At 43.1% G+C, this 23,564-nt stretch overlaps 1 protein-coding gene across 1 annotated transcript in view; it reads right to left on the bottom strand.

Annotated features, from left to right (window-relative positions):
• Window positions 1–23,564, bottom strand: part of LOC102935007 (dynein axonemal heavy chain 5) — a 275,261-nt gene that overhangs the window by 80,975 nt on the left and 170,722 nt on the right. Inside the window, 3 exon segments of the mRNA XM_043540319.1 lie at window positions 12,166–12,360; window positions 15,972–16,148; window positions 17,926–18,144. Of these exon segments, the coding sequence (XP_043396254.1) occupies window positions 12,166–12,360; window positions 15,972–16,148; window positions 17,926–18,144 (591 nt within the window).

The following is a 23,564-nucleotide window of genomic DNA, read 5'->3' on the forward strand; positions in this document are numbered from 1 at the left end:
GAGATGAAGAGAGAAGGAGGAATTTTAATATACTTTCAAAGAGACCTGGAAAAGAAAAAGGGATGTTTATAAATCTAAATGTTAGCAAAAAGACCCCCGTGTGTTTTTTCACATGAAGAACTGGGGAGAAAATGTTTTTGACTTTAAATTCTGATATAACTACTGGTCTGATGTTAGAAAATTGATGAAAAAGTTATTTCAGGGCCAGTATCCCCCAAGTTCCCATGGGCATGGTGCTAGGAATATATACTGATATGTCTGAATTTAAATAAAGACAGACATCTATTCAAAATGTGTGTGGTTACACCCAATAAATGTACTTTACCACTCTGGTTCCCAAAACATGTATCCTACACAGAACCAGCATTGGAAAATTTCTTACGTATAATTTCCTTTCTGCTATCAGCGTGTCCCACAATTTTGGATGCTTCAGCTACTCTCCTCTTTCTGCAGCTCATGGAGGGAGATCAGCATTTTGGCATGCAAAATTTAGCCATGCCCCCTCTGCTCCTGCTTGAGCCAAATGAGTTATTCCCAAACTGTAAAACTTGCATATTATTATTAACACATATTCCAGAGATAATGAAATAACTATATACATTAGACCAAGGAAGATGATTATATGCTAATGATTATATCTGACTCTTGACTCATGAGCCATCTAGGGAGGGCAGAATTGTGGGAGACACTGCTAGCAGGAATTAAATTATTGGCAAGAAATTTTCTTTTCTCTAGCCTTGCATCTCCCACAATTCCAGATGTTTGGGTAGTAGCGAGTAGTGATCAGGTGTAAGGAGGGATATGAAACAAAAGTTTGGTAGGAAAGAAGTACCCCCCTTTTGTAAGCTCATTCAGAAGTCTGTATTATATTTGGGCCACCGCCTGCAGTGCCTTTCTGCCAAAGGAGGCCTCTGTATTGCTGTCCATCTTGTATTGCCTAATGAAGGGGTAATTTATAGACCATGTGGCCACGTTGCAACTGTCTGAAATTGATGCACTTGGTCATTCTGTCCATAAGGTTTCTAAGGATCTTGTGGACAGCACCTTGATCCCTTCTGGGACAGGAGCCTCTGATGATTTGTTCTACAATACACAGTCTAAATCCATCTACAAATGCAGAATGTGGAAGTTCTGAGCCCTTGCTATTTCATGTGGAAGGACGTGAATAAGGAGCTCAATCGTCTCAGGGATTCTTTATGCTTGAGACAAAATTTCAGTACTCTTCTGACATTTGAGGTCTGCCACACCTTTTCAGTTGGACGTTGTGGTTTTTGATGGAACAAAAGAAACACAACTTCTTGGGAAGTGTGGAAAGATGAATTCACCTTAGAAAGAAAGAATTCTGGTGTCCTGAGCACAACCTTGCTCTTGTGGAACACGCAATATGGCTTCTGTATAGATAAGGCTGCCTGCTCTGACACTTGCCTGGAGGATGTGACAACTAATAAGAAACAAGTCTTAGTCGGTAAATAAAAGGCTGACACTGAAGTCAGATGCTCTAAGAGCTCATCAGGGCCCTCAAAACTGGCAGAAGGTCACCAGTGTGGCTTATCAAACTCCTTGAAAGAAAGTGGCTATCTGTGCATTGTCTGCCAGGGAGCCCGAGGATAACCTGCTACTAAGAGCAGACACCTGACACACAACAGCACTGGTTTGAAGGCCTCTATCTATGGCTTCTTGGAGAAGTCCAGTATGGTTAGAATTCCTGGATTTCTGGGATACACATTGTGCTCTTGGCACCAGTTGTTGAATCTGGACCAGAGCTGATAGTGTCAATACTCTCCTAGACGAAAGTAATTTTTTAATGACTCTGGTGGACTGACCAAGACCTTCTAGTTCTTCCTTTTCAACAGCAAGGCTGTTAGTTGAAGCTGTTTTGGGTCCAGATGAAGTTGACGACCTTGCAAGAGGATATCCAGTCTCCATGAAAGCTGGAGTGGGAACTCTAGTTTCAGCTCTGTAAGGTCTGGGAACCCAGGTCTCCGCAGTCAATGAGGAGTTATCACTATTACCGTAGCCTGTTCTCATTTTCTGGACCATCTTCTCCAGTAGTGGAAAGGGTAGAAATTAGAAAGTAGGCCCTGCGGCCAACTGCATGATAAGGCAACTGTCCCCATGGATCTGGGGTCTGCCTCCCTTTGAATCAATCATAGGAATGTAGGACTGGAAGGGACCTCAGTAGGTCATCTAGTCCAGTCTCCTGCACTCAAGGCAGAACTAAGCAATGACTAGACCATTCCTGACAGTTTCTTAAAAACTCCAATGACAGAGATTCCACAACATCCCTAGGCAATTTATTCCAGTGCTTAACTGGACAGGATCGAAAACCTCCTGATTCAGGTACCACTCAGAGTTTTTGACCATGCACCTAAGTCAGTCTGCCTTTTGATTCAAGTCCCCTGTGATGTGGATTGCTTTGAGAAAAAGGAGGAACTGTTCTGCCCATCTCATTATGTCCACTGCTTCTGTGGGTAGTGCTGGACTCCTTGTTCCCCCTTGGTTGTTTAAATATGCGACCACAGTCATATTGTCTGACTGAACCAGGACACGGTTCAGCCTTTGGGTAGGCTGGAACCTTTGCAGAACTAGTTTGACAGCTCTCAGTTCTAGGAGGTTTATGCTGTGAGCCTTTTCCTCCTCGCTCCAGAGGCCCTGGGCTGTTTTGGGTTTCCAAGTGAGCTCCCCAGCCTTCCAGGTTGGATTCAGTTGCCAGGACTAAAGGAAGTGGAAGGCAGTTGGGCATGCCCTTGTGGGCACTGTAGCGGGCTCACCACCATTGTGAGGAGTTGAACATCTGTGTCAGAACCCACAACTGATCTTTCATGTGTTTCGGGGAGTGGTACCACACCTTTAGTATGATGGCTTTAAGACTGCTGATACATGATTGTCCTCATGGAGTGACTCCTCTGCATCACACCAGCAGTCCTAGCACTTGGAGAAATAGTGCTAGGGTGGGCCTCCTGAAGCTCTGGATCAAGAAAATACATTCCTGGATGGAAAAAGAAAACTGTTCTTGGCATTGGTGATGAAGCTGTGCACCTGGAGGAGTTTCAACATCCGATATGTGTGGCTCTGTGCTCTGCTGATGGCGACAGATTAAAATGTCATCCAGGAAGGTACAGGTGAATTTCCTGTGACCTGAGTATAGCTATTATTACCACCACCATCTCTATAAAAACCCTTGAGGCCAACGTCATGCTGAACAGGAGAGTTTAGTACTGATAAATGTTTCCTACATAGATAAATCTCGGAAGTCTGAAGTGGCACAGACTGACGGGGATATGGAGATATGCATTCACTAGACCTACTGAAGACAAGAAGTCCTCCTGGGGTAGGGATGACACCACAGAGGCCAGGGTCTCCACCCAAAACTTCATTTTCTTTATCCACTTGTTGCGCCTTTTGAGGTTAAGACTGGCTGTGATACCTCCTCCCCCTGCCTCCCCATGAACTTCTGTACAATAAAGAAGATGGAGAAGAACTTGGAGAATCTTTCCTCTGAGGGGACACTCTCTATCACTCCCATATCCAGAAGATGAGATATTTCATTCTGGATTAGATTTTGTTTTATGGGGTCATTGGAGCTGGATGACTGGATGAAGAATGGATGGGGTGAAGCCCACAGTTCGAAAGAGTATCCCTGGCTCACTATCTCCCTGACGTGTCTGTGGTTAATGAAAACCATTCCTTTAGGAAATGGGAAATCCTGCCTCTTAGCTTCAGTTATTGATGGAGGTTTGTGTAAACAGTGGATTGGGGCATGGGGGGGACCTGAGGTATGTCTGGATTACATCACACCCCTTAGGCTTTGATTCTGCTGTATTTCCTTTGGGAACCTGTTCTTCCTTCACTTACACCTTTGTGAAAGGAGCACCTCTCTCCGAAGGGCAGTCTATATTCTTTCCTGATGGCATTTAGTGGGGAAGAAAGTGTTTGGATTTTGTCGCACAGTCATCCACCATCTTATCCAGCTTTTCTCCATAAAGCACGGAGCCAGTAAACTTGGCCAAGCATCAGACCTGCTTAGAGCCACCTTCCAGATTCAGAGCCATAGGCAATGCTGGCGCCTGGCTACTGAGCTGGAAGCCATTGTTTGTGCTGAGGAGGACCTCACTGCATCCATTCAGACATCAGCTACAAACACTGTTGCTAGGGAGACTTTCTTTAAAGTGGAGCCAAAGTCAGGGTTATCTCTGTCCTTAATGGCTTTGAGATGTTCCAGCCAGGAAAGAGATGCTCTTGCAAAGCAGGCAGCTGCCAGGGACACTCAGATAATGATGGAGGAGGCTTGAAAGCCCTTTTGGAGAGAGGCCTCCATCTTTCTTTTGTTGGATCCTTGGGATAGAACTCACAGTCTGACGAAGTAACCATAGCCGGCGAGGGATGCTCAATCTTCAGAGGTGTCAATCTTCAGTGTTTCAGCAATGGTGCCCTGTGGTTCTTGAATGTTATAGACCTTGAGGTCACTCTTGTTAAGGTGTTGCCCTTGTCAGGCTTGTTCCATGTACCCCTAATCACTTCCTCAAGGGACGAGTGAAGGGGTATTGCAGTACTCAGACGAGGAGCTTAAGGGGAGAAATTTACTCTGAGGCTTAATCTCAGGAGCCTGCTCAGGTTTCTGAGCCAGACAGCTCACCCTCCTCAGTAGAGGAAGAGGAGTCAGGGGTATCTCATCTCCTGGATTTGTTGTGCTTTGTGTTTCCCTTTTTAGCCTTTAAAAAAAAATGTAAACCTCTTTTACCCTTGTTGTGTGTTTTGGGAGTGCAGAAGCTCGGCTGAGGCTTTGGTGAGGCCTTTTGCAGCTTGTCTTCCTTCAGACCTGGAGCCCTCTCGAGACGTCTGTCCCAGAATCCTCCCCACTGAATCCCATTCCCCCTGGGAGGGGGGAACTCATTGTCAGAGCCCTCCTGGTTGGCTTGGGAGGGAGGAGGGCTGATTAGAAGCTCTGCTTCTTTCCCTAAAGCATTCAGAACAAACTTTAAGACTTGGGGGGGCGACTTGTGGCCCCACAAGCCTCCCCTCTTTGTTTGGCAGGGGTTCACTGGGACTTACCCTCTAAGTAGAGTGGTCAGGGTCCTCCCCACTGTTGGTGCCTCTCCCTGCTCTGCACTGGGGTTCCTGGTATATTTCCCCCCCACTGGATTCACGGCTACCTTAATGGGTAGGGGACCCCACCTGCCTGTCCAACTTGCAGCCTCAGGACCTAATAGAGTAAGGAATGGAAGGCTGGGTGGAGGCTGGGCCCAACTTGTTATCTGCCTAACCTGGACAGGCTGCCTCCCATATACAGCATTGCTTGGATTTGACCTGATGCTTTCTTGGCTGCTCTGCTGTTCCTATAAGGGGCAGGGAAGCCAGCAGGGAGATGCTGCAGTGGAGGCGTTGGGACTCGGGAGGGTTAAACCCCTGAAGGGTTGACCGACTCAGGGAGGAGGAATGCTGAGAAGCGAGAACACTGCTCCCCAAGCCCCCCAAAAAGGGCAGAAAAGCTGAACTAGAAGGATGAAGGATGAGAGCCAAAGAAGCCACCCTGTCTGCTGCTATGGAGGCAAAGAACCTAGCAGCAAGCAGGAGCAGAGGGGGCATGGCCACCTGGACAGACCATGCGGCACCAGAACTCTGATCCCACGTCCATGAGCAGCTGAGAGAGGAGAGCATCCCTGATATCCAGAATTGTGGGAGATGCTGGGCTACAGAAAAAAAAAGAACAGAAGTGTAGTGACTTACTGCCTGTAAGAGACTAACAATAGATTTATCTGAGGAAAGATGAGACAAATGGGATTAATTGACTTTTTAAAATTCATTTAACAGAAATTTTACGAAATCAATATGAATACCTTCTGGAACGCATAACCTAGAATGTCTCAGTTCTGTTGCATTCCCTTACTCTTGGTATGTGCTTCCTCTCTTTTAAGACTTACATAAGGATATCAACAATTCTATTTATCTTTAAATAAAAAGTCTAATATTTGCCCTCTAGTAGCAAATGTGTAATAAATATATACCTTATGTCACAGGTTTAAAAAGGATCATTATAAATACCTGTCTTTTACAATTTTCTCTTCAGTTACTCTCATGGAAAATCATACTGGGGTGTTTTTGTTAACATTTGGATCTATAAAATGTCCCCTTTTCCTTCACAGGACTTTAACTTTTTTAAAACATCTCTCTCTCTTTACATTTTATCTTTTCTCATTAATTTAGCTGCAGTTCTTTATCCTTTCTACATGTGGTGTTACAAATCAGTCTGTACAAACTGGGTTACAGTTCTGAGTCATATGCCAAATATTACTGGCTTCCCTCTCTAGCTAAGAAGGGCCTTAAGGAACTGGTAGATTCTTGCTCAGGTACCCCTCTAGCTAAAACACAGATCGAGGTGATTTTGCTAGCCTGTTAGTAAACAAAACAAAACAAAACAAAACCCTCAAAACACGTAGATTCTAACATTCATTTTTTTCTTGGCAGGTCTCTGCAGATATTTTATATCATTTTTTTCTTTTTTCTCATTTTAGTTTTGTCATGCTCTTAGCTGTGTTTCTTCGCCATATCTGGGGTGGGGGTGATGTTTCTCAATTACTGGTTTAAGGGTTTTGGGCTTGATACCAAATCCTATTGATTTCCCTCCTTAGATGATGTGGCCTTCTGTTTGGAGGTTGCAGGCACAACAGAAAGGTAAGGGTTTAGGTCATAATATCACATCTGGGACATCATCATTGCCCAGGATGTTGTTGTCCTATTCTTTTTTATTAGTCTCTTTTCTCATCCATCAACCTCATTTTGACAGGCTCTAGAGGCAGTATATTACTCACCACATTAACAGTGATGGGGTATCCATGTGAGAAATTGCAATCCTCATGCACCTTCGACTGCCTCAGTGGCACTCTCCCAATAATCCATCTCCACCAGGACCACATTGGCAGACAATAGTATAAAGCTCCCATTTCTACCTCTTCAGGATCATGAGATATTGGACTTTAAATCCATCAAAGATGCAGGATTGCACTATTGCCCATCTTGCATCCTTGAGCAGTGGAGTTTGGAGAGGAGGTAAAAATTCCACACTTGTTGAGGAGAACAGAAAACTATCAAGTAAGAAATTTCTCTTCTGTTAGCAACTTCTCTCTTCATTCACCACTAATGGATTAATGACCCCCCAACTATGGAATTCAAAGGTGGTGTTGCTGGAGGCTCCAGGATTATGCTCCATCCTTCAGCTCAGGCCTACAGCAGAGTTCTTCCACAAATACAGAAAACCTCCAGCAACCAATTATTAGCATTAAGACACTATATGTCTAAATCTCTCACTAGAGAACATTTTCAATTTATATTCTGGTCATTTACCAAACTACCAGGATGGGTTGAATTCAGAGAGAAGGTGCGGACAGAAATAAAATTATCAGGTAAGAAAATTCTCATTCTGTTGCACGGCTTCTCTCCTCATTCATTACTCCTGGGAAGTAATGAGCAGTGCATACCAGATGTAGAGAGGGAAAGAGTAAGCAGAGTTCAATTATTATAGTAGAATAGTAGGCAGGAACAGATGTTTCCTCCATATAAAGCAAGAACTTTATACACTAAGGAATTATATGGGAACCAACCCAGCAGCACCTTCCTACCAAAGGATGCCTCTGCAGAGGAATGGAAACTTACTTTGCAAGTATTCCTCGGATGAGGCTCATACACTCATACCCAGTACCTTTAGGGACTTCTGTGAATAGTTTCCCAACTATTCACAGAGTAGCATGCCAACTGGTGCAGGATTTTTACATCTTGCCTGCAGCAACTTTGAGGCTCTCGGGCCTTGGCATTATGATAGAATGAAATGAACAGGGTGCAATTGGTATATGCATTCTGTATGCTTGAAATATATCTTTAGAGCTGTAAGAATGCCTATTTATGCCACAAATCTTCCAAGGATTAGAATACAATGATGGGAGAACTATTTCCCAGGAATTGTGGAAAGCGTAACTTACCTTGAAGAGAAAGGTTTCTGGAACTATAAGAATAACCTTTTCCTCATGACAAAGGCAGTGTGGTTTTTGTAGGGATATGGGAACTAATTCTCAAACTTACTTTTCAGAAGTAATGGTGACAAGAAAGGCCAGCTAAAGGCTCATCTAATTTGTCACTGTGATTAAACTTGGCACCTGATACTCAAATGCAAGATCTGATGTGCCTGGCTACAAAATGCCACTACGGTTGGTACCCACATTTCTATAGCACTCAGTTGTAGGACTCCAACCAGACCTCCTGGAGACACTCTAGTGTAGCTGAGATCACCAGATCTTTGGGGATTATAATAATATTCATATCACAACAGCACTGACAGGTCAGGGCACCACTGTGCTGGGCAATACACAGTGAGGCAGTCCCTGTCCCAAAGAGCTTTCTGTTTCCCCACAATCCTGACATGTAAATTTGGCCAGATGAGTAAATGAAATATCCTGGTTGAGTTCTGTCTGGATACGAAACTGTATCATTGCTTAATGGAGATTCCATGTTGAACTACACTTCTCTTCCAATGCCCAAGTTGTTAAAGGTAGATGTTCCCAGTCTACATGAAGGAATCCCAGCTTCAAGACGTCTGGTCTTTTCTGAAGGTACAATGTGGGGTCCTTGCCTATTTAGCAAGTCCAAAGTATCTTCTCGGCCAGTGAAGGATGAGGAGGAGGATTTCAGCTTCTTCTTCTTCAATTTCTTCTGTATCCTTTATGTGAACTCTCTGGAAAGGCAGCAGATTCTTCTCTTCCCAGGACACTATTTCCATTGTTATGGAGAAGCTTTGGACTCTGGTTACTCCCTAGTCTTCAGAACGGATATAAACATTCATGCCTCAAAAATAAGCCAACTCTTAACAGGAAGCAGGGGGACACTTCCTCTGCAAATACCATAATTGCCTGCCATACAGTATCTTGCACCTTCCATTGAGGCAGCTGGTACTGGTCACAGTCACAGAAAGGATATGGTACTCAGTGGTCCCATCCCATATGGCCATGTTTGTGGTTTTTGCTTTTTAAAATAATCTATTTAAAGACACATCCTGATAGATGTGTCGAAATGAACTAAAAGGACACCTACAATGAGATTTTGGAAATTTGTCTTCCAAGTATGCTTGCTTCCATAGTGAGTTTGCAAGGGTCTAGCGTGAATGTTGTGTTGGCTTTCAACATGTTGTTTATGCTTGCCTCCCCACAAAGGGGCACTGGATGTTATCTGAGAATAATGCTTAATTTTGCATTACATCAAGTACATGGTTTTATGTTTTCAGAAGGAATTTCAGCAGGTGTGCTTTGAGAAACCCATGAGGAATGAAGCTGATGCATGGCACTAGCAATCCTAACCATTGGAAATAACTAACTAACTACTACAAGGAGTCCTTGTGGCACCTTAGAGACTAACAAATTTATTTGGGCATAAGCTTTCGTGGGCTATAACCCACTTCATCAGATACATGGAGTGAAAAATACAGTAAGCAGGTATAAATATACCGCACATGAAAAGGTGGGAGTTGCCTTACCAAGTGGGAGGTCAGTGCTAACAAGGCCGATTCAATCAGGGTGGATGTGGCCCATTCTCAACAGCTGACAAGAAGCTGTGAGTATCAACAGAGGAAAAATTACTTTTTGTAATTACTTCTCCTGGCTGTTTACAGTGGTGAGGTAGTACACTATTTATCCTGGCCTGGGGACCTGTTGTGATAACTGGGCCCACAAACTGGGACTAATTGTGAGCTCAATTGTAAAAAGTATGTGATCGTTCATAAGATGTCACAATAACCTATAATGTTGATGGGAAAAGATACAAAAAGGAGGCAGAAAGACTAAATTAATCAAAACAAAAAGGCCTCCTGATATAACTCACGGAACGTGGTAAGATCATGCTTGGTAAATACGAAAAGTGGAAACAGAAATCAGTGAACCAAAATTGGTGTGTCAGAAACTATGCCTAATTGGTGGACAAAATAATGGTGGGGATGGTCTGTTCCACCCACCACTTCGTTTTGGGGTCTGTGATGGGGTGTACCAGCCCTGCACTGGACAAGAAGGGGTTAACTCCATATTGTGGGTAGAGGATGTCACACCTCCTGACCACTGCTGGGCATGCTCCAATTAGAGCCTAGGTATAAAAGAGAGCAGCCCAGCTCAGTCAGGGCTGACCACTGAAGAGAGAGGACACACATTACAGGCGACCACCCAGCAGCTGCTGGAGCCCCAGATCACGAAGGCAAAGTGCGTTGAGAGCCAGGCAGATATCCGGCTGCCCATGGAAGCCCAAGAGAGGACGGAGTTTTTGAGAGCTTCACAGGCTGACGACCCCAGATGTCCAGGAGACCTGTGGACAGCAACATTCGAAAAGAGGGTAGGAAGTAACCCAGGGAGACTAGACATTGATCCGGTTGTGGAACTGGGACAAAGGCAGCATGTTTCAGGTAGATCCCCGCTGACCTAGTGGCAAATCCACTCGATGTTGACTGGGCTGGGTTGGGACCCAGTGGACTATTGAGGGTCTGGTCCCCTGGCCCCTACCCTGGCTACCACCCAGCCCTGAGTGGCGTCCCACTTCCCCCCTGGCTTCTAGGCCACACAGCCCTGATAAGTGGGCAGCCATATTGACTCTGGCCACTGGGCCACACTGCCCCGAATAGGTGGGCAGCCATATTGACTCTGGCCACTAGGGAACACAGCCCTGCTTAAGAGGGCAGCCTCACTGACACTGGCCCTTAGGTCATACTGCCCTGGGGCTAAGGGTAGCCATTTGGACTCAGCCGTGGGGCTATAACACCCCACCTCCACCCCAAAGAGTGACAGGGTGTACCATTAACACTGTTTAATGTTGGACAGTGAGTGGCTATGTTAACACTTCTAGCCTATATATTCCATCTAAATTAATACAGCAGACCACACAACAAAGGAAGGGTAATGGTATGTATACCTCGATTGTTGAAGAAGCTTGTTAACTGACTTGGGGAGTCTGAAAGGCCTGTTCTCCCAGGCTAGCTAACACGCAGGTAAGTACTATAGGTGCAACCTAGTACCACTCGTGGCTTTCCTCAGTCAGTCAGGATCATTCTGATCATGGGAAGGGATTTCTCACTTACCTCCCTGGAAGGGGAGCTAGGTAGGAGCCCTGCTACTTTCCCCAAGGAGCAGCAGAAAGCCCCTTTCAGGACCCAGCCCAGCTCTGTTGTGGGACTTACCAGCTGAGCTGGCCAGATAGCTTCCTCCTTGTCTGTAGGCTCTCTCCCTGAAAGCTCAGAAACCCCTTAGTTGGCTTTTCTGCTTTGAAGCCGGGACTCCACAGGGCATGGCAGGGACCTGACATGCCAGTCTGACTCTATGCCCCGTGCCCTGGGAAGTGGCAGGACATAATTCCCTCTCTAGAGAGCCTATAAATGCTGCCTTGTGTAGGGAGCCCTGTTTACATTTAAGTCAGTTGTTTGCAGGACAGCTCAGCCGTGCCTGAGTTGGGACAGAAGAGTCTGGCAGTGGCACATCCAAGTGGTTGACACCACCACACTGCTATTTACCTGACACAGGGGAGGGGGAGGAGAAGGAGGAAGATTAAAACTTGCAACTGCACAAAAATGAATACAAAGATGATAAAACAAAATCACTGGGAGAAAGTGAACCGCCAATTTGTCATACTTCTGGAGGCAGAAAATCTGGTGGCCTGAGTTGAAGGGCAGAGCTTAGCCTTGCAGCCTCCAGCAACACTACTGGACCGCTGCTGAAGGGGCATTAGCCCATGAAAAATGAATGGAGAGAGAAGGTGTGCAACAGAAAGGAAACATTAACATGGAATGCAGACTGAACAAATCATCTATCTGAAGATCTCACAGATCTGGAATGTAACAGTAAGTCCCAAATCCCAAAGAGGATCGACTGGTCACTAGAGTGTGGGTGAGGTGGTCAAAGGTGTAGGATAAATACAAGTTATCACATGGATATCGTCCTTTTACATAAAGGCATAATATATATGTGATCTTTACAGCATTTCTTTACATCTTTTCACCACATACAGAATATAAAATGAAGACTTGATTTGAATTACCATAGTGCACAGCCAAAATATGGTGGTGTATAATTAACTTGTATTGGTTATTATACTATTAGCAATGATCTAACATGACACAGAGATGAAAAACGATTTAAACGAAGAATGTACCTGGAGTTCGTTATTCTTTTCCTTATTCTTAATCCAGATCTTTCCTTGACCCTGTGGGTCAATCAGCAAAGGATATCGAGATGCCTTTGTGACAATGATGCCATTCTGAATTGAAAGGTCATCATTTGGAAGACCCTGGAGGCTCCATTCTCCAATTGTAGCGTTGTCAACAAGCATACTGATGAGGTTAAGATCCTAATATAAAAGCTTAAATTATAATCTGTTAGCATGCTCTTATTAAAAATGCTTAGTTGGAAGCTAAAGTTTGTGAAAAAGCAAACATGCTTCATCTCCCTGGGTTTTAGAGCTTGAGCTCCAGCTTGAATGGGAATGCCTACACTGCTATTTTTAGCCCCATAGCATGAGCCCCACAAGAACTGTCTGGGGCTCTGAGACTCGCTGCCATGTTTTTGTTTTTTATTTTGAAAATTAGATGCACCATAAGACAAAAAGGATAAGTGACCTGACCGGTCCAACGAAGGGAGTCAGTGTCAGAGCCAGGATTAAACTGCAGGAGCACTTTACTCCCAGTTCTGTTCTCAGTCCACAACCACACTCTGTGTCACTGTTAGTGAGCTGCCCTCCTTTTTGCCAGCTCAGCTACAAGCAGCCACTTTGTAGCCACATCTGCTGTAGGCAGCCTTTGTCTTTGGTTTCATCCTGCGAAGCACTGCCCATTACAGCTATAAATTCATATCATGCCCTCCAATGGATCCAAAGGCAGGGAGCGACTATCCCACAAACTCCAAATCATAGCAATTAATTTACATTTTCAAGGGTATTTTCAAAGAAAAGGATTAGAAACTTACTGTTAAAATGTCAAGGCTTTCCCCCGCTTTCATTCTCTTTTAAGGCCTGATCCTGCAAAGATTTACTCACATGCTTAACTTTATGTACTGTGAGTAGCCTGATTGGCTTCGATGGCCTAAGTCTCCCCAATTTAGAGGTGGTCAGAGCTAGGCTCGCTATTGCCAACCCCGAGAGTTCAGAAATCATGAGTCAGACCTCCAAAAATCAAGAGATTTTAAAAATAATATAGTTTGAGTTCTTTTATTTGCCTTCTGTTTGGGGGGCTTTTAGCATTCACATTTTCAAGTTTTCTCTGCAACTACTAGGGCTAGAAACTTCTTTATTTTTTAAATGTAAGCTGAGATTCTTACAAAAGCAGATGACTCTAGAAGATGAAGCTTTAAGAAAAACACCAAAAATTGCAAGACTTGTAATAAAATCATGAGAGTTAGCAACACTGGTGGCTGGAAGACCTAATGGCTAGTTCTATTTGCATTCCTTTGACACCTTCAGTCTGGCCATGTCAAAACCTTAATAATTTCACTTCAAGCTGGGAAAAGTGAGGCACAAAGAAGTTAATAGTAGGGCTGTCAAGCAATTAAAAAAATGAAAAAAAAATTAATCATGATTAATCTTGTGATTAAAAAAATGAATCGTGATTAATCGCACTGTTAAACAATTATAGAATACAATTTAGTTGAATATTTTTGGATGTTTTCTACATTTTCAAATATATTGATTTCAATTACAACACAGCATACAAAGTGTACAGTGCTGGTTTTATATTTATTTTTGATTACAAATATTTGCACTATAAAAAACAAAAGAAATAGTATATTTCAATTCACCAAATACAAGTACAGTAGTGCAATCTCTATTATGAAATTTAAACTTACAAATTTAGAATTATGTACAAAAAATAATTGCATTAAATTTTTTTTTAAAACTTTAGAACCTACAAATCCACTCAGTCCTACTTCAGCCAATCACTCAGACAAACAAGTTTGGTTACAATTTGCAGGAGATAATGCTGCTCATGTCTTGCTTACAATGTCTTGTTACCTGAATGTGAGAACAGGTGTTCGCATGGCACTATTGTAGCTGGCATCACAAGATATTTACTTGCCAGATGCGCTAAAGATTCATATGTCACTTCAAGCTTCAACCACCATTCTGGAATACACGTGTCCACGCTGATGACGGGTTCTGCTCGATATCAATCCAAAGCAGAGCAGACCGAAGCATGTTCATTTTCATCATCTGAGTCAAATGCCACCAGCAGAAGGTTGATTTTCTTTTTTGGTGGTTCGGGTTCTGTACCTTCTGCATCCAAGTGTTGCTCTTTTAAGACATCTGAAAGTATTCTCCACATCTCGTCTCTCTCAGATTTTGGAAGGCACTTCAGATTCTTAAACCTTGGGTCAAGGGCTATGTCTATTTTTAGAAATCTCACATTGGTACCACCTTTGCGTCTTATCAAATCTGCTGTGACAGTGTTCTTAAAATGAACATGTCCTGGGTCATCATCTGAGACTGCTATAACATGAAATATATGGCAGAATGCGGGTAAAACAGAACAGGAGATATACAGTTCTCCCTCAATGAGTTCGGTCATAAATTTAATAACGCATTTTTTTTAATGAGCATCATCAGCATGGAAGCATGTTCTCTGGAATGGTGGCCGAAGCATGAAGGGGCATATGAATGTTTAGCATATCTGGCACATAAATACCTTGCAACGCCAGCTACAAAAGTGCCATGTGAACGCCTGTTCTCACTGTCAAGTGACATAGTAAATAAGAAGCACTCAGCAGTATCTCCCATAAATGTAAACAAACTTGTTTGTCTTAGCAATTGGCTGAACAAGAAGTAGGACTGAGTACACTTGTAGGCTCTAAAGTTTTACATTGTTTTGTTTTTGAGTGCAGTTACGTAACGAAGAGTTTAAAAATGAAGCATGAAGCTTGAGAAACGGAAAAGCTGTTTAGTTCCTTTTTACAAACATTTTCTAGCAAATCTTGATTATCCTGATGTTATACTTAAGTAACCCTAAATCCTAGTAAACCTTATTCTGTGAGTGAGGAGTCAATTGCTTTGCCAACTTAATCTGTAAAAACAGTGGGTTAAAGTATTCATTACACAATCTGGCAGAAATATGAAACAAATAAAGGGAGCTTTCATCCAGATCCATCCTTGATATTCATGGCTTTATACTTCAGAATCATAACAACAAAATAAGTGATTCTAGGTTGACCAGATTTTTGATGTTGGTGGGAGGGATAGTGGGTAACAACGGAAAGGGGGTGGTCTTGGTGACAATAGGAAGAGGTGCTTGGGAGAGTGAGAGAAGGGAACCTCTGCTCTCCTCAGCCAAACAAGCCTCTTCCCTCTCCTACATGCCATCCTGTGGGTTTGTCACAGGAGGAGTGCGGGTTAAAGGACAAGTACAGAGGGGTGGGGCAGTCCCTGGAAAGTTCTGGCAAGAGTATGATCATCCTTTTAGGGGGAAGTCCTTGAAACACACATGTACTCATTGCTTTTAGTGAAACACACCCTGAAAACAAGGATATTTTGTTTTTTAGGGACACAATCACCCTATATATGCTGACAGCGATTTAGTGCCTAAAATTGCCGCAATTGACTTCAATGGGAGCAGGAACAGGCTCTTTTTTATATTATCTTACTGTCACGAAATACCATATATAGCTAAAGTGATTCACAGAAATGTTAACATAAGGGGTTCTCAGATTACAGTAACCTGGTTGAATTTGCTAACTCCACCATGTGATTCAGTACGCGCAGGATTTAAGATGTACTGAAGTAAAAAGAGAGGATTTTTGAATGAGATTTTTTCATATTAGCATATTTGCCAATTTTTTTTTTTTAAAGAAGGAGATGGAACTTGACAGCCGGTAAATCTTTTCAAAGGATTTCTCTGTTAAGGATTACATGTTCTTAGCAGTATTTCTCTGTGGGGCACAATAATGTATCTTTTTCTAGAATGCAGGAATACTTACGTCACTATATGGAATCCTATTTTGGTCCATCTCTGTCTTCCACAGCCGGAGCAGCAAGTTTCTATACTCCTGATTGAATGGCCCAGAGTAGGAGAGAAATCCAGTGGCTAGAAGAACATTTCCAACTAATCGAATAATTTGATCTTGAAAATTTTTGCTGCTTTCTGTCCAACGAATCTAAATTTTAAAATGTTGTAAAGAACTTTGTTAAATAGGCACAAAATTCAACTGAAGTTCAAATCAAAGCATCTATTTTTTCTTCCCAGTATATTTTTTACTGCTAATTGAACCAAGAGTGTTTTGGGCTTAAAACAGTCTATTCTGAAAGCATAAGAAATTTCCTAAATCACTTTTTTAATTATTCCCTTACTGTTATGAATTTCTATTCTCATTTGTTCTGTATGCACTATGGACCTGGTCTTACAATCTTTACTTAAACAAAACTCTCATTAAAGCCAGTGACAGTTTTGCCCAAGTGAAGATGGCAGGACCAGGCTCTGTGTATCCCCTTATCGTGCTGTCGGTCTCTGAAAGTATAGCTGACTCACAGGTCCTGAAAGATCTTACAGCTCAACACCCATGAAAACCCACCATACTGAATTGCAGACACATGTTGAGATTTGCTCTTTCAGTTTAAGTATTGACTTAAAAATATGTAGCCGAAGCATTCAATACATTTCATATATATTTAAAACACAATAAAAAAACGACAGCTTTTTCACCTCAAACTTCGAGACTCTGTGGATGCAATGGTGGAGGCAAAAAATGTCTTTATAGTTCTGAACAGCCACAGCATATGATTAAATCATCACATCATATACTTGATGATGGAATGAATTAGATCAAGTCTTGCACCACCACTGGTCTAGCTGTCCCTGTTTCTGCTTCAGCAGTCACAAGTCCTCCATAAGCAGGGTGACTTGTGAAGAACCCAGGGAAGAAGGAACCGAGGAGCCAACCCATCAAAGTGAAGGACATACAGTGAAATCCTGGGCCCACTGGAATCAATGGCAAAACTCTCATTGACTTTACTGAGGCCAGGATTTCACCCAAACAATTATTATAAGGTGCTACCAAATGACCAGCAGAGATGAACAGTACCCTGCTTCAGAGTCCTCTGGAAAGGTTCAGGTTCCATAAGCCTCTGAAGTCGGGCCATCAAAGCAGTTCCCTCACCCTTACAAGAAACGGCAACTTCAAGCTCAAAGCACATGGGGCAATGGTCAGACCATGACATAGTCAAAATTTCCAACCCTTGGGTTCAAAACATACATTCAGTGTTTACTGGAAGCACACATAATTTCGTAAAGGCAATGCTCCTCTACCTTCAGATATGCATTCTGAATTAAAAACAAAGTATTTTAAAGATCTGAAATGCTGCCAGGTCTTATTCTTCTACTGGGTGAAAACTATAACAACATCTGTGACCTGAAAGGTCTTGCCCATGGGATAATGACAAATCAAAATTATACCCTATGGATTGAAATGTTTGTCAACTCACAGACCTGCAACTGGAAGTTTTGCAGGGAAGTAGTCAATACTTTGAACTACTATTCTTGGGTATATATAAAAAACAACAATTCTTTTCATAATATTTAATTCAAATGTTTAATTAAAGACCTATTTCATGATCCTATTGAAGTTAAAGGAGTTTTGCCAGTATTGCTCCCAGTGCTTGAATCAAACCATTAGCACAACATGAATTGCAGAATAATGATCTAAATATGCATACAAAAGAGCAATATTAACTCAACAGGCTATTATAACTTTGTTATATACACACAGATCAACCAAGAATTTATATATATATATAAGCAAAATACAATAACATTCACACTACAGTATATAGATGTCACTTTTTGTCTGTGAATTTATTTGGCACTATTGATTGTTGCTATGGATTGTGCTCAAAGCAATTAATTTAGGCTGGATCTCTGCTCAGATGCATCAATACCTTTTCTCCACCTAATCCTTCAATTAGGGCTGTGGCATTGTTCATCTTCCGTCTGCATGCATCAGCATCATCCAGTAAAGTTTGTTTCTCTTGCATGGTAGCATTATACATGGCTTGTACTTGGTCCAGTTCCCTCTGTTTCTCATCAAGCTGGTTCTGTGCATTATTTAATTCAGTTTGCGCAACTGCTAGCCTTGCTTCCTGCAACGCTAGATTTGCCTACAAATAATTCAGAGTGAAAAATATTGAATCCCAATTATCTGACAGTTCTAACTCATAGCATTCATTCCATACTACTATAGTGTTGTATGTACTGTACAGTACTGGGGTATTATTTTAATACAATGCTTTGTTTGAAACCACAAAATTTGAATATAGTTTCTTTTTTCAATTTTAGTTATTGCTGGCAAGAAATCACAACATTAAGCAGTTTGGTGCAATATTAAACTGCTTTGATTCATTAGTATCTTCAGGCTGATCAGTTAATCATACAATGCATCTTCATTTTCAACAGTTCAAAATCGGCAATGCACTCGAAGGCCATCATGAAACAGCTGTACGCTAGGGACTTTAGGTAATCTGTTCAGTATTACACCCAAGACTCAAACTTTTGTAATTTCTTCTCAGGGCAAGAACAAATGACAACTGTGACTTTTGAATTATGAACAGATAATTATGGAAACTACTGATTTTCCTCCCAACTACTTCTGTGATAAAAGTAAAAGGAAGCACACTGTACCAGTTGCACTAAACATGCATTTTTGCTCTTCTGGGAGCTAAAATCCAATCAACATGCTTCATCTAACTGTTTAATTCTTAATTACTAATATTAAATCATTGAAATCTGAGCTCATGACTAGTGCATTCCTACCATACAAAACTGATATTTATTCAATGAATTATGAAAAGTTTATTCCACTATATACATGATTGTAAAAAATCAGGGAGCAACTAAAGGAAACCCTGCTTAGTAATCACATTTATAATTAAAGATTATTTCCAGCTGAACTGGTTATTTTGGAATTTAACAAGCATCTGGTTTAATCAGCATGTAACTTAACTCTATACTCCTTTTGTTACAAGATTTCTGAAGTGGTCATGCATTTTCTGTCAAAAGCTTTATTACCCGTATATATCTCATAAAAGGTCTCACTTAGGCAAATACCTCCCACCTTGCCCAAGCCAATAAACAAATAGAACATTGACACTATTAGGGTGACTCTGTAAACAGTCTAAATAAGCACTAGTTTGTAACACAGGGCTCTGCTAAGAAAATGTCCTTAATTCTGATTATAATATGCTGAAATCCAGTAAATTGTCCTTGCTTTAATTAGTGAAATCCTTGTGAAAAAGAAAAGCCAAGTGCATGTCTTGAGATTTTATCCCAAGAGCAGGGCTGGATTTAGCAGCAGGTGACCCAGGCAACTGCCTGGGGTGCCGGGCGTGGCGGGTGCTGGGCTTGGGGTGCTGCCTGGTTTACTCAAAATCAACTGACAAAGTGTTCTGTTTTTCTTGCAAAATATTTGACAAGAATGCCAAATTGTTGCTTATGCTTTCTGGGTACAATTACTGGCATAACTTAGCTGATGCTCTGAAGCAACATGAAAAGTCACCTGGCCATTTCGTGCCCTACTCCAAATGGATGGAGTTCGAGTCTAGGCTCAAGCTAAATAAATGCACAGACGCAGAAAACCAACGCATTATTACTGTAGAAACCCAGCATTGGAGGAACATGCTCAATTACCCTCTTCCTTGCAAACATGGGAGGCCAGTGACCCGGCCACCCAGGGAGGCTAATGCTTGTCTCCTCCCCTTGTGCCTGAGGCCCCGCACCTCCCCTTCTGTCCCCTCTCCCCTGCAGAAGCCCAAAGCACTCCCACCGCAGCCCCCTGGCCCCAGTGCCGGATGGCCGGGGGCCGAGGGCCCAGCCCCGGTGTGCCACAACCTCAACTCCCACAGCCCCTGGGCAGCGTGGCCACAGCACCCCCAACCCCGGTGCTGTGGGTGGCTGGGAAGCGCAGCTGCCGCGCCCCCAGCTCCAGGACTCCAGATGTCTGGGCAGCATAGTCACCACGTCCCCAGCCCCGGGGTCAGGTGGCCGGGCAACACCTGCACTGCACCCCTGGCCCTAGGGCTGAAGCGGTCAGGCAGCACAGTCACCACGCCCCCAGTCCCAGTGCTCGGGCAGCCAGCCCCAGAGCACCGGGCAGGCAGCACGGCCCAGCAGCAGCTGCCCCAGTGACCCCGAGTCCCTTCAGGAGGCATGCTGGCCTGGGGGCAGGGCCATGGTAGGCTGTTTGGGGAGGCACAGCCTCCCCTTGCCTACAATACCCACCACCATGCTTGCAAAGAATAATATGGCTTTCCAGAGTTTGTTGGATATGTTGTTCACTGAACGTAATGGTAATTTCCTTGGTTTAGTAGAGCTCCTTGGGAAATACTATAATGTCTTTCATGAGCACCTACATTGAGTAGTTCGTAAAGAAACTGTGGACCATTACTGCAGCAAAACAATTCAAAACAAATTGATTGACCTTATGGAAAGGAAGGTGCTTGATAACATATTGATGCGGCTCGGCAAAGCCAAGTACTATGCTGTAATAATGGATTCCACGCTCCCCATATCGGTCACATAATGTCATTTACAGTAAGATTTGTTGATGACAAAGATGGCTGTATCCAAGTAAAGGAACATTTTATCTGTTTCCGGTCTGTGGACGAACTCTATTAGAAAAGGCCTAACAGAACTGTTCATAAATGGCTTGAATGAGAATAAAATAAAGCTTCAGGACTGCTGTGGTCAAGGCTATGACAACGGTGCGAACATGACGGGAAGAAACAATGGTGTCCAGACAAGGATCCTTGTGCTGAATTCAAGAGCTGTCTTCCTGCCTTGTGGCTGCCGTTCCCTCCACCGGATTGTGTCTGATGCAGCATCATTTTCTTTACATTCAGTATCTCTCTTCGGAGTACAGCAAAGGCTATACATCCTGTTTTCAGCATCATTTATCAGGTGCAAGATCCTCAGAGCCATGTTACAAATCTGACTGTGAAGCTGCTAAGTGATGCTCGCTGGGAGAGCTGCATTGACCGCATAAGACCAGTGAGGTACCAAGAGACTGAGGTTTACGACATATTGATGGAACTGGCATAGTCGAGTAAAGCCAAGGCCAGAGCCCAACACGAAGTGCAAAGCCTGGCAAACCAGATCACTGACTTCAAACTTCTGGTCTCAGTTGTGGTTTGGCACAATATCCTGTTCCAAGTAAACACTGTAAGCAAGGCATTACAAACTCAGTCAATGGACATCACGATCACTACTACTTTGAAAAGAAGCTGCCTTGATTTCTTTGTAGCCATCAGAGACAACGGATTTGAAGATGCCATCACTGCTGCTAAAGAAATGGCAGAAAACTTGGGAGTTGAGCCAGTCTTCAAGGAAACTCACAGTCATCGGAAAAAGAGAGTTTGGTTACGAGGGCAGAGATGAAGTGATGGGAAGCTCAGAAGAAAAATTCAAGAGGGAGGTTTTTTTGCTCACTCTTTAACTGCTTGAGTGTCCATTGAAGAAAGGTTTGGATAAATGAAGCAGCACAAAAAGACCTCGGGGGGGAGGGGAGGTTGTATGACCTTAGTAAGCTGCCAGCAGACAGGAAAACACTTTTGGACAATTGTACAGACCTTCTCTGGACACTGACACATGGGGAATGTTCAGACGTCGATGATAAAGACCTCTATGTCAAATTGGACAACATCTGTACATTCTACAAAACAGGAAGCACTCTCTTTTCCAATTAATTCATGATGCAGAGCTGACAGACACTTTTCCTAATCTGTGGATAGCTTTGAGGATTCTGTTCACGCTGCCGGTCACAGTTGCAAGTGGTAAGTGCAGCTTTTTGAAGCTCAGGCTCATTAAAACATAACTTTGATCGATGATGGCTATTTTATCGCTTCAAAATGCTATTGGCCAGTCTTTGGATCTCTGTGACACTCTGACAGTTCGCAAGGACAAAGGTGAGAAAAGCAACTTTTTGAACGAAAGGACTAGAGTTAACATTCTAAGGCTGTCACCTACTGCAACACTACTTAATGCTGGTCCACCAAAGGTTAGTGCCCAGTTCAATTTGTTGAAGTTAGTACATTTCAGCTATTCTTAAAATTAAAAAGTTTCTATAAGCTTAGAGGAAACTATTTTTATTTGCTTATATATGGCATGAATAAATACAGATTTACAGATACTAGCATGCAAATTTATCATCTTATATGACAGGGATAAATCATGCATGCAAATCATAGAATCATAGAATAACAGAGTTGGAAGGGACCTCTGGGGGCCATCTAGTCCAACCCCCTGCCCAGAGCAGGACCAATCCCAACTAAATCATCCCAGCTAGGGCTTTGTCAAGCCTGACCTTAAAAATATCTAAGGAAGGAGATTCCACCACCTCCCTAGGTAACGTATTCCAGTGTTTCACCACCCTCCTAGTGAAAAAGTTTTTCCTAATATCCAACCTAAATCTCCCACACTGCAACTTGAGACCATTACTCCTTGTCCTGTCATCTGCTATCACTGAGAATAGTCTAGAGCCATCCTCTTTGGAACCCCTTTCAGGTAGTTGAAAGCAGCTATCAAATCCCCCCTCATTCTTCTCTTCCGTAGACTAAACAATCCCAGTTCCCTCAGCCTCTCCTCAGAAGTCATGTGTTCCAGACCCCTAATCATTTTTGTTGCCCTTCGCTGGACTCTCTCCAATTTATCCACATCCTTCTTGTAGTGTGGGGCCCAAAGCTGGACACAGTACTCCAGATGAGGCCTCACCAATGTCGAATAGAGGGGAACGATCACGTCCCTCGATCTGCTGGCAATGCCCCTACATATACATCCCAAAATGCCACTGGCCTTCTTGGCAACAAGGGCACACTGTTGACTCATATCCAGCTTCTCATCCACTGTCACCCCTAGGTCCTTCTCTGCAGAACTGCTGCCTAGCCATTCGGTCCCTAGTCTGTAGCGGTGCATTGGATTCTTCCGTCCTAAGTGCAGGACTCTGCACTTGTCCTTGTTGAACTTCATCAGATTTCTTTTGGCCCAATCCTCCAATTTGTCTAGGGCCCTCTGTATCCTAACCCTACCCTCCAGTGTATCTACCTCTCCTCCCAGTTTAGTGTCATCTGCAAACTTGCTGAGGGTGCAATCCACACCATCCTCCAGATCATTAAGGAAGATATTGAACAAAACTGGCCCCAGGACTGACCCTTGGGGCACTCCGCTAGATACCGGCTACCAACTAGACATGGAGCCATTGATCACTACCCGTTGAGCCCGACAATCTAGCCAACTTTCTACCCACCTTGCAGTGCATCCATCTAGCCCATACTTCTTTAACTTGCTGACAAGAATACTGTGGGAGACCGTGTCAAAAGCTTTGCTAAAGTCGAGGAATAACACGTCCACTGCTTTCCCTTCATCCACAGAACCAGTTATCTCATCATAGAAGGCAATTAGATTAATCAGGCATGACTTTCCCTTGGTGAATCCATGCTGACTGTTCCTGATCACTTTTCTCTCGTCTAAGTGCTTCAGAATTGATTCCTTGAGGACATGCTCCATGATTTTTCCGGGGACTGAGGTGAGG

Source organism: Chelonia mydas, chromosome 2 (genome assembly GCF_015237465.2).
Source record: "Chelonia mydas isolate rCheMyd1 chromosome 2, rCheMyd1.pri.v2, whole genome shotgun sequence".
Taxonomy (NCBI): Eukaryota; Metazoa; Chordata; order Testudines; family Cheloniidae; genus Chelonia; species Chelonia mydas.